This window comes from Vombatus ursinus, unplaced genomic scaffold, assembly GCF_900497805.2.
Source record: "Vombatus ursinus unplaced genomic scaffold, bare-nosed wombat genome assembly UNPS02012082.1, whole genome shotgun sequence".
In the NCBI taxonomy this organism is placed as follows: Eukaryota; Metazoa; Chordata; class Mammalia; order Diprotodontia; family Vombatidae; genus Vombatus; species Vombatus ursinus.
The window spans coordinates 2,061,323-2,073,637 of NW_020951860.1; the positions used below are offsets into that span (position 1 = coordinate 2,061,323).

Sequence of the window (12,315 nt, forward strand, 5' to 3'; positions counted from 1 at the left end):
AAACAGGTAGATTGATAATGGATTGTAGGGGACATCAGAAAGGGTGGGGCATATAGATAGATAGAAGGCTAAAGGGAACATTTTTACTGTCACCACCCTTTGGTAAGATACCTGGTTCTCAGGCATGGAGATTAACCTAGAGCAGAATTAGTAACATTTTGTCTTCATGATGGGCATGGTGGATGCATATAAATTAAATGTGGAAAACATCTGGGGTGTGACATAGGGCAGAAAAGAGGGCAATTCAAAGTCCTTAGTACTCATCTACTTACATCCAAGTTACTGGACTGGGTAAAAGACAAAGGATTCAAGGAAGGCATCAAACCAGAGGCCAGGACCAGAGAATCAGAGAAATGGGAGAGAGAAAATTCATTAGTCAGTCTCCATGGAACTTCTGTCTGAAAAGCACTGGTAGAGAATTAAGGTCATTCTAGCACTCAAGTATGACAAGAGAAGAGCTGAGTGGGAGAGGCACTAACACAGAATAAAACCCCAAAGTGGACTGCGCAGCTACTGCATTCCATGCTCTCCCCACTCCAGTACTTTTGGAGGTGATAATGATAGTGGGCATCCATATAAGGATCCTTCCCCTCCCCACTTTTGACACTGACTCAGTAGATACCCGCCTTTCCCCACAACACTGACACCCTGGCCTACCTGATCAGTCAACCTTGGCATTGACTTGGGCACAGTAGCCAGAGCCACAAGTCTTTGTGTCTCTCCAAGGTGCCTCAGAGTCTGTCCTAGAACAGGTTATCTATGTATGGCCTGTATTTCCATCAGATTTGGAGTTCATTCCTATTAGGTATCTCATTTCCTCCCAACATGTTACATGAGTTTCTGCACTTTTTGTTGTTGTTCAATTGTATACAACTCCTCATGACCCCATTTGGGGTTTTCTTAGCAGAGATATTTGCCATTTCCTTCTTCAGCTCATTTTACTGATGAGGAAACTGAGGCAAACAAGGTTAAGTGACTTGCTCAGGAATACACAGCTAGACTGGCTGGGGACAGCTTTGAATTCAGGGAGATAAGTCTTCCTGACTCCAGGCTAGCATTCTATTCACTGCACCACCTAGCTGCCATCTGTACTTTGGGGTGTCTTTTACCATCACTCAGAGCTCATTGGCTGAATGAAATAGCAGCAAAGCTCTCTGAGACTTCTAACAGAGACATAGAATTGAAGAATCTCATATAGAAAGGGATATCAGAAGCCATTTAGTCCAATTCATATCTGAATAGGAACCCCCTCTCCAACATCTAGACAAATGGTTATTCCAGTTCCTGGAAATTTGCCTCCTACTTTAGAAAATAGAGACCATTCTTCATGAGCTCCCTCTTCTCCACTATTCTACACTTAAAATCCCTCTAACAGCATCTGCCATTCTCTCCTCCTTTGCTCTAGTTTCTAAGAAAGATGTGTCTCTTGACCTTGGCAAAACCAAATTTTCAATTTACAGTATTGATCCTTCTTTCCTCCCCATATCTCTGTGAGCACACTTCTTTGATCATCCCCCCAATTCACCTCCCCATCCCCAAACAATGTCTCTTCTTATATACTGGCTCCTCCCTTGTTGCCTACATACAAACCCAGATCTCTCTTACCCCTAAGAGCTCTTCACTGTCTCCTACCATCCCTTCAAGCTACATCTCCCTTTCATAGCCATAGATGCTTACTCTCCTAGCTTCTTTTCCCTTCATCTCCCACTCCTCAACCCCTTGCACTCTGGTTTCTGACCACTGCCATTCCACAGAAACTGCTGTCTCCAAGGTTACCAACAATTTAGTTTAAATGGCCAAATGATGGCATTTTCTTAGTACTCATCCTTCTAGGACTTTCTGTAGGTGTTGATATTGTTCTGCGCTCTGTCCAATTTTTGTCTCCCTTCCGCTTTCAAGATAACTTACTTGTGAGATTTCCTCCTATCTTTCTGATGACTTCTCAGCCTTTTTTTTTTTTTGTAAATATCATCTGAGTCTTGTCTCATAGGTATGGGTATCCCCTAAGACCTTATCTTACGTTTTCTTTTCTTCTCTATACTCTCTTCCTTGGTGCTCTTATGATCTCTCATGAATTCAATTATCATCTCTATGAAGATGACTCCCAAAGGCCAAAACTATATGTCTAGCCCTAATATCTTTCCTGTTCTCCAGTCTTACACCCCCAACTCTATTGTACATCTCCACATAGATGTCCTGTAAGCACCTTAAACTCACACGTCCAAAGAGAGCTCATTATCTTTCCCCTCAAACTCATTCTATCTCTAAGCCTTTTTCCTTCTGTCCCCAACCTCACCTCTGCTCCTTGAGTGAGGTTATATTTCTAACTATTGCGAAACCTGAATCAAGCCCTCGGGACCACCGTACTTACCTGGTTCACTACTGCCCAGAATTTTCGTTGCAATAATTCTAACTTCATTTGCACACCCACCGCTGCAAGGGCAGCAGGAAAAGGAAGGGAGGGAGGACAAGATATATATATATACACACACACACACACACACACACATATATATACATATATATGTATATATATGTATATATGTGTATATATATACATATATGTATATATATGTATGTGGTTAAGGATTGGGGGCAGGAAAAAGAAGATTGAAGGAAGTTTAGGGGCAGGTAGGGCAAGGGAGGATGAGAGAGAAAAAAAGAAATAGAAGGTAAGAAAGGAAAGTGACTGATTCAAAAGGAAATGCATTTTGTGAGGAAAAGCTGAGTGAGAGTAAAAAGTCCAGTAGGTGCTTATGGGTAGGAAGAAGCAGAAAAAGCCTCTTGTTCCAGTCTTCCACCAGCTGAAAAGTGATGAGCAGGAAATTTTCTTCAAGAAGACAGTTGACAAAACTTTAATTAACATGGTGTGAATCTTTTCATCACTCTGGCAGCACCTGACTAAAAGTTAGAATCCTGGAACTTTAGAGCTGGAATGGCTGTTACACATCATCTAATATATCCCCCTTCCCCTGAACTGTGCCATTGAAGAAACTGAGGTCCCTATAGGTTATGTGACATTGTCACTTATCTATTTTTGCTGAAGACGCTTCCATCCTTCCAAACATTCAGGATCACAACCTTGGAGTCATCCTTAACTCCTCATCCTTTCTCAAACCCTATCACTTTAATAGCTTAAAACTTCACTAAGAATTTTGGGACGCACTATACAATCAATTGCCAATCCCCTATTCTCCACTCATGTGACTACTATAGCTTTGGACCCTCATCACCTCTCACCTAGACTATTATAACAGCCTATAAATTGACATAAGAATAGCCAGGCTTAGGGGTTCTTTCTGGAGCCATACCACCAGTGTGCCTGAATCTTATTGCAGCAGTCCAGTCTTCTTTGCCTCAATTGTCCTTGGATGAATGGTGGCAAGACCAGATGCGTGATGAAGGAATGCAAGAAATAATACAAAAAATAGAGTGAAGGGTTGACTCTCAGAGCTTAATTTCATTCTTTGGACGGAACTTTACTGTTATAACGGCAGAAGTTGTAGCTGCGCAATGGAGAGACATACCAGACTGTCAAGATCCTCCACATGACGCCAGGAAGCAAGTGGTGTCATCCCACCCATTTTATGCTTTGGCCATGAAGGCCAATGGACATTTGGGTTGAGAAAGCCCTTGAATTATTGAGAAACAAATTTTATTAGTCTAAAATGGTGGCAGAGATGAGTAAGATGAGTACAGCTTGTGCTCAATGTATCCAAAATTCTGTTAATTCATGCTATTGTTGTTCCTCCTTTGTTTTCAAAGAGGACGAATGACATCAGTGGGTGATGTTTTGCAGCTTGTGCATGAATTAGATTTAAGTGAGTCAGAGTAGCACAAAGTTATCAGCCTCACTCTGTCTTCCAGAGTCACTGAAGTCCAGTGGCAGGACAAAAGTCAGGACTACTGGCGATGGTAGTGATGCCCTTGGCATCTTCAATGTCTGACCAAGCTCTGAGCCACCACAGTGCCTCCTTCAATCTCTTTCATGGCCATTGGATCAAATTGTTCTCATCTGTCCATTCCATTGGGGCGGTGGGGGGGGGGGGGGAGAAGGTCTTTTTTTTTTTTTTCTGGTGAGGCAATCAGGGTTAAGTGACTTGCCCAGAATAACACAGCTAGTAAGTGTCAAGTGTCTGAGGTCAGATTTGAACTCAGGTCCTCCAGACTCCAGGATCAATGCTCTATGCACTGGCCTCCTAGCTGCCCCTGGAAGTCTTCATATGCTTGGGGTAGCCATCCCCCTAACTTACGTATGGGTTTGAGGCCTGTCAGTTACCTTCAACCTGGTTTAGTCCATCTGCCAAGATAGTTTTACTGGGGTGTAGCCACAGCTTCCTGGAGCCACAGGTGAGAGTTGAGTACCAGTTAGACACCAAAGGTGGATGCACAGCCCTGAAAAGAGCTCACACCAGAGGTACCAGTCCTCTCTCAACACCCCATGCACCCCATTTTCTGATATAACCCAGGATTGTCTGTACTCACAGATCTGGTAAGATAGAGTCATTCTTTGTTCCATACCACTCGAATGAGTGTAGCCTCCTTTGATTGGCTGCATAACCAGAACAGGCTTTATCCTTAAAATGGTTGAGACTGAGAGGATCTTTTCTGCTATTCTTTCCAGAAGATCCCAGTTCACCCACAGCACAGAAGCCATGACGTGAACTGGTGGGAAGGAAAAGGACTTTCTCTGCTCTCCCTTTTTTTTACTGCCGCTCTGAGAAATGGGCCTGGGGTTGTTTGTTTTTGTCCTCTGTTGTTTATTCTTGCTTTCAGGTGCCAGAAGTGATCCCTATGGGATCTGGTCATTTAAGCCATAATGATTTTGGAACCAGGATTCCAGGCAGGATGGTGCAGCCATGCAACCCAGCATGGACGCCTTGAGAAATCTGGGCCTGAACTCAGGCAGGTTTTGGACTTGAAACTGGGACTGTGCTCTAGAGGAAATGAGCTAATCTATGAACCTAATCTCCTTTCCCTTTTCAGAGACTGAGAGGATGTGAGGCAGGGGGGAGTAAGTTTTTATACTTGTGATTATATGTTTGGAAATAAATATTTCTGAGTAAAAGCTAATCCAACTGTTAGTGGTTCGTGGAAGTGGAATGCAGAGGAGAACCCCCTACAACTGCGGGAACAACACCATTGGGGGCTGGAGCTTTTTGCACACAGCCTAGACACACCCCAATACCCCTAGAAGGTACTGAAGAACCTTGGAGGAAGGAGTTAATGTGACCTACCTTCTAGGCAGTGAGACCCACAGCAGACAGTGTCACACTGGTACATTCTAAGCTGTATACCTTCTCTGATTTGGTTGTTTACAGGATCTGCCTCAATGAATACAGAATGGCCCTCTTCTCACTGAATGATAATTAATACAGCACTGCACAAACTGCATTCTACCTGACCCCACTCACCAGTGCCTCCCAACCCACACGTCTGCCTGGTACAGACACATTAAGAAATGTGTCTACAATGAGCCCCGGGAAAATCCGGGAACAATAGAATGGAAAGACTAAGTAGGATTTTTTGCTTTTTCTTTTAGGCTTAACAGCTGCAGCATGGAGCTAGGGACAGATCACTTCACTAAGAGTCAGGAGTCCAGAGGTCTAGTCCCATCTCTGCTGTGTCACTGTGGGCAACCCCCTTAACCCCCTCTAGGATTTAGTTTCCTTATGTGTAAAATGAAGGGGTTCGATAGATGACTGAGGATTTAGAGCTGGATGGGACCGTAGAGGCTAGGGCAGGTTCCCTACCCCTGCCCTAGAGACTCCCACCCCATCTTTTTATAGTTAAGAAAACCGAGACCCAGACAGGTTATTTGCCCAGGGTCAAATAGCTAGAAAGTGTCCAAGGTGGGTCCCTTATTGCAAGTCCAATGACCTGTCTACCAGACTGCTTCTGTACCTCTTAGGCTTCTTTCAGCTCTAATATTCTAGGATTCTCTTTAGCTGCTAGCTAGATGGACCCATAGTCATCTTTGTGGGTCAATTAGAGTTAATAGCATACGGAGAATAATTATGGCTTAAGTTCTTATAACACTTTAAGGTTTACAAAGCACTTTCTTTATAATAGTTCTGTAAGGTTAAAAAGCAGAAATATCACCATTTTACAAAGAGGAAAATGAGACTCAGAAAGGATATGTGATGTGTCCATCAACATATAACTAGCAGGTTTTAGAGATGAGATTTGAACCCATCTTAATTTGAAATCCAGCACATTCTGCTACACCATAATAGCCTTGTGGTAACAGGAAGCTATGGGAAGGTAATTTGATAATCATCCCATAAAAAAATGAAGAGAATTTCCGGAATTAGGGAATATATGTCCATGGGCCATGCTCTCCTTGCAGGGTGGTTTTTTTTGCCCCACCCCCTCTACCCTAGAGCTAGTTCCCCTAAGAGGTATGTCAGGCCTAGTAACTTGTAAGGGATTTCTTAGAGAAGGACAGGTAGTAGCAAGGATCACAGGCATCCTTGTTGTTTCTTGAACAAGACCCTCCATCTTCCAATTCTGGGCATTGTCACTGGCTGTCCCTCATGCCTGGTCTCCCTCCTCATCTCTTGCTTCTGACTTCTTTCAAGGCCCAGCTAAAATCTCACCACCTACAGGACGTCTTTCCCAATCCTCAGCACTAGAATACATTCTAGTGCCTTCTCCATCAATTATCGCCCATTTGTCCTGCACACAGTTTGCTTGTACATAGTTGTTTGCATGGTTGTCTCTCCTATTAGACTGTGGGCTTTTTGAATACGTGGACTGTCTCTTACCTTCTTTGTGGCCTCAGGGTTTTTAGCACAGTACCTAGTGCCTAGTAGATGGTTCATTAGTGTTTTCTGACTGACTGAAAATGTTAAACAGCTCAGGGCCAAGTATAGATACCTGGGGCACTCAACTGGAGACCTCCTGCCACAATGACACCACACCATTAATAACTACTGAGTCCTGCCATCCAACCTGTTATTAATCCATCTCCTTGTATTATCATCCAACACAACCCTTCTGTCTTCTTCACAAGAATAGTAAGAGGTAATTTATCAAAATGTTTGCTAAAATTCAGGTAAACTATATCCACAGCATTCCCCCATCTACTAGTTGAGTAATTTTGTCAAAAAAAGAGAAAGAAATGACGTTAACCCAGCATGACTTATTCTTGATAAAGTCATGCTGTCTCTTTATAATTACAACTCCCCTTTCTAGGTACTTACCAACCATCTCTTTAATGATCCTTTCTGGAGTTTTCTTGGGGATCAAAGTCAAGTTCATGGGACTATAGCATATAGGAAATGTTTTCTTCCCGTTTTTTGAAAATTGGGACATTTGCCCTTCTATAATCTTAGGATATTTTCCCTATTTTCCAATGATCTTTTAAAAATATCACTGTGTATAGTCATATGAAAAAGTGTTCTAAATCACGATTAATTAGAAAAATACAAATTAAAACAACTTCAAGATATCATCTCAACTAATCAGATTGGCTAAAATGATAGAAGGGAAAAATGACAAATGTTGAAGGGGATGTGGAAAAATTGGGACACTAATACACTGGTGGTGGAACTGTGAACTGATCCAACCACTTTGGAGACCAATCTGGAATTATGCCCAAAGAGTTATAAAACAGTGTATACCCTTTGACCCAACAATACCACTATTAGGTCTGTTTTCCAAGGTGATCAGGGAAAAAGGAAAATAACCTATGTGTTCTAAAATATTTATAGCATCTGTATTTGAGGTGGCAAAGAACTGGAAAATGATGGTTTGTTCATCAATTGGAGAATGAAGTTGTGGTTTATGGTTGTAATGGAATGCTATAATGCCATAAAGACTAATAACTATGCTATAAGAAATGACAAGCTAGTTCATTTTAGTTCTTTTAGTTCATTTAGAAAAATATGGAAAGATTTGCATGAAATAATGGAGTGAAATGAGCAGAATCAAGAAAATGTTGTATACAGTAACAGCAATATTGTTCAAAGAATAATTGTGAATAACCAAGTTATTCTGAGTATTATGAATACTCAAGTTGACTACAAAGGACCTATGAAGGAAGATGATATCCATCTCCAGAGAAAGACGTACTAAATAGATATTACCATCTATTTATAGTTTTATATAGTATAGTTTTATATTTCTAACTCTGTCTATCTATCCATCCATCCATCCATCCATCTATCTATCTAATCTATCTATCTATCTATCTGTCTATCTATCTATCTATCTATCTCTGTGTCAAATGGTGCCTTTTCTAGTGCAGGGTGAGGAGGAAGGAAGACAACTTGGAACTTAAAATGTAACAAAAAAATAAAGTTAAATTTAAAAAAAATATCACTGACATATTGAACTGGCAAAAGGCAAAAACCAAAACAAAAAACCAGGCAGGGAATAGGGAGGGATTGGAAATAGATATCTGGCAACAATTCTTCCTCTAATCTTCCACATATAACCCTCAGGCTGTAGGACCTCTTATGGCCTCTCATTCCTTTCAAGGCTACTTTTTATCTTCATTTTAAACAGACTTTACACTCTTTATATTTACTCTCTTTATATTTTGGAGTGGAATGTGTGTGTTTGTGTGTGTATGTGTATGTATGTATGTGTGTGTGCATATGTGTATGCATGTGTGTATATGCCTGTGTGTATGTGTATGTGTGTACATATACCACAAAATGTGACTTATTACAAGTCAGAATTTTTGCGAGGGATTTCTCTGACCATCTGTCAGCCACTCTTTTCTGGATGCTCCATCTGCCCTTAGCTTCCATGATATCTTTCTCTCTTGGCATTCCTCCTGTCTGACCGCTCCTTCCAAGCCTCCTTTTCTGGATCATCCTCTTACTTCTTTCTACTCAATGGGGGTCGACTCCCACCTTCTTCCTAGATGTTCTTCTTTCCTCTCTCTACACTATTTCCCTTGGTGATGTCATCAGCTCCTATAGTTTCTGTTACCATGTCTATGCAGATGACTTCTAAATTTAAATTTATACAGACAGCCTTAAACCTCCTCCTGAACTCCAAGCACATCACTAACTGCCTACTACATATATTCACCTGAATTCCCATACAACAGAACTCATTACATCCCTGCCAAAATCATCCCTCATTAAACTTTTCTATTTCTATTGAGGATACTACCATCGTCCAATCACTTAGGTTCAAGGTATCATCCTTCTAGCCTGACTGGTGAATGTGTCACATGACCCACTATATTTAGCTAGTCCCAGTCATGCTTCATATTTTGCCCTGGATATTTTCTTGCTATTTTCCCTGCTTTTTACTGTGTCTTCCTTCTAACCATGCCCCAATCCCCCACCTCCCTAAGCTTTCCAACTCTGGAAAGAATGTGTCAATCAACTTTCCCATGGCCCCACTCATCATACCTTTCCAAATCAAAACACCCCTCCCTGGCCACCATTACCCTATTTGTACTTTTCCCCTCTTCTCCTCAAGGAGGACAAGCTCTTTTTGTATTTGCATATCTAGAACTTAGTACAATGCTTGATACAAAGTAGATGTTTAATAAATGTTTTTTCATTAATTCGTTTTCTCTCCAGACTTCTCCACCATGGCTCTTTTCTCTTTGCCCTGTAGGCCCCTTCTATCATTGGTGAGTTCTTTTTAGAAGCTCCATTTTGAGGAAAGGCCTAGGACAGCCATACTTCATACTCTAGACTTCACCACCATGCTCCCTGAATGGCACTCACCTTCTCCCTTTTCAGCTCCCTTTTATAACATATGTTGTCTTCCCCCATTAGAATGTAAGTTACTTGAGGGCAAAGACTGTCTCTTCTTGCTTGTATTGGTATCCCCAGCACTTAAAACTGTGATTGTCACATGGTAAGCACTTCAGAAATTCTTATTGACTTGACTGAATTAATGCATCTTTGAATCTCCCCTACCCTCTTTCTCACCTCCCAGATACAATCAGTTGCCAGTTCTTGTTGATTCTACCTGTACAACATCTCTTTCATCTGTCATTAGGAACATAGTATAATAGATTTAAGGTTAAAAGAAACCTTAAAAGTAATTTGGTCCAATGCCCTCCTAAAAAAAAAAAACAAACAAAAAACAACCAGGCTACATTTTATTTATTCCTTTGTCTTTATATCACTGTCACTTCTCATCCCACCCTCTACTGCAGACTCAACTCTTTATTTGACAAAAACTAAAATGTTCAATATAAGTGACTGCATGTGACACTGTCCCTTACCTCCCTATTGCAAGTTACTAAGTATGTTTTATTATTCATTCTCTAGGACCTTCATTAATTTTTTTTGGTTATTTAGAGCTATATTTTCTTTTAGTGATTTAAAAATTCACATCTTTGTAGTCACTGTGTATATTGTTCAATTACTTCTGCATATTTCACCCAGAATTAGTTCTTACAAATCTTCTGATTTTCTCTATATTTTTCATATTAATAATTTCTAATTACATAATAATATTCTATTACATTCTATCCTGTTGTTGTTTTTATTTTTTAGCCATTCTCCAGTCAATGGGCATTCACTTCTTTGCTACCCCAGTTTTCTATTCTTTGCTACCCCAAAGAGCATTGCTATGAATATTTTGGTATCTACTGGACCTTTTTTTCCTGTATTTTTTTAAACTTCCTTTTGGTATATTTTGTTGTAGAGGGTTTGGATGCTTTGCTAAAAAAATTTTTTTACATAACTCCAAATTGAAATTGAAAATGGTTGTACCACTTCACAGCTCAACCAACTATCAGTGTGCCTATCTTCCCATAGCTCCTCTAGAATTGATTTTTCCTATTATTATTATTTTTAAAAATCTGTACAACCCTCTTACATCTGTTCCCTTTCTTTGCCTCTACAGCCCAACACCCTAGCTCAGGTCTTCGTCAACTCTTGCTTAGACTAATGAAGTAGCCTCCTAATGAGTCTTTTTGCCTTGTATGTATTTTGTATATACTATGTAAGTACACATTTTGTACCCTGATAGAATGTAAGCCCCTTGAAATGAGGAATGCTTTCATTTCCTTCTCTGTATCTCTAGCACATCAATGCCTGGTACATACTAAGCACTTAATGAGCATTTGCTCGATGACTTATTGATGTTCATTTTATGTCAACACTTAAGAGTTTGTAACTCCACTTTTGAAAACCATTCATATCCTTTAACTTACTGGGGAATAGTTCTTATTTCATAAGTTTCATATATTTGTATATTTTGGATATTAGACTTTTATGCTTTCCTCACTTTATTCTTCTAGTTCTGTTTGCTGATTTTACTGATGCAAAAGATTCTTACTTTTCCATAGTCAAAATTGTCTGTTTTATTGGATATAATCTCCTTTACCCCTTGTTTGGTTAATAACTCTTCACTTTGCTTAGTTGTAAAAGGTACCTGTTCTCAAATCTTATAATTTTTTTGTTCATGGTGTGACCTTTGACATTCAGGTCACATCTATTTTGAGTTTATTGTGTTATATGGTGGAACCTGTTGATCTAAACTGAATTTCTATTATACTTCTTTACTGTTTTCCCCAGAAGTTGTTATCAAAAAAGAAGTCTATCCCCCAGTAAATTTATGTTCTTGAGTTTATGAAAAATTGGGCTACTATTATTGATTGCATCTGTTCCCTGTTTATTTAGTCTATTCCACTGATGTACCTCTTTGGGTTTTTAAACAAGTAGCAAATAATTTTGATGACTATTGCTTTATAATGTAATTTGGGGTCTGGCAATGCTATGTCATTTTCATTTTTACTCTTTCCTCATTGTGTCCCTTGGGATGCTAGATATTTTGCTCTTCTAAATGTATTTTGTTATTCTTTTTTCCAATTTTAAAAAGATTGACATAAGTAATTTGATTAGCAAAATATGCAAATTAATTTAGGCAGTATTGTAATTTTTATTATGTTGGCATAGCCCAATCATGAGTAAATGAATATTTCTCCAATTATTTAAGTATCCTTTTATTTTGTCTAAATCTAGTGTGTATTTTAAAATGTTAACTCTCACATGTGTTATGCATTTTGTAGCTATTTTTAATGGAATTAATCTTATTGTTTCTACTTGGTTATTTTTAGTACATATAATTGTCCTTCTGGCAAGCCTTAACCTAGCTGCTTTGCAAGCAGACTTGTCACCAAAGACCCTGGCAGCTGTATTTCTTCTCAGCAAAAAAAAAAAGATTCTTATGGGGGCAGTGGGATCAGAACTGGAGGGCCAAGTTTTCTAGTACAGTGGAAGTTTATAACAACTCTCTGCAGTAGGAGAGAAGAGTTGGAGATGGAGGAATCTTCCCAGGAAACTAACACTGACCTTTGTAGCGCTGGAGTCTTTCTCTGGCTTGCAG

General features: G+C 39.8%; 1 protein-coding gene across 1 annotated transcript in view; it reads right to left on the reverse strand.

The window, feature by feature from the left end:
* The window catches only part of CACNA2D4 (calcium voltage-gated channel auxiliary subunit alpha2delta 4), a 163,442-nt gene that overhangs the window by 47,474 nt on the left and 103,653 nt on the right, over nucleotides 1-12,315 (reverse strand). The window contains exons 27-28 of the mRNA XM_027857342.1: nucleotides 2,372-2,433; nucleotides 273-287 (exon numbers count right to left, since the gene is read on the reverse strand). Of these exons, the coding sequence (XP_027713143.1) occupies nucleotides 273-287; nucleotides 2,372-2,433 (77 nt within the window). The remainder of the gene's footprint in view (nucleotides 1-272; nucleotides 288-2,371; nucleotides 2,434-12,315) is intronic.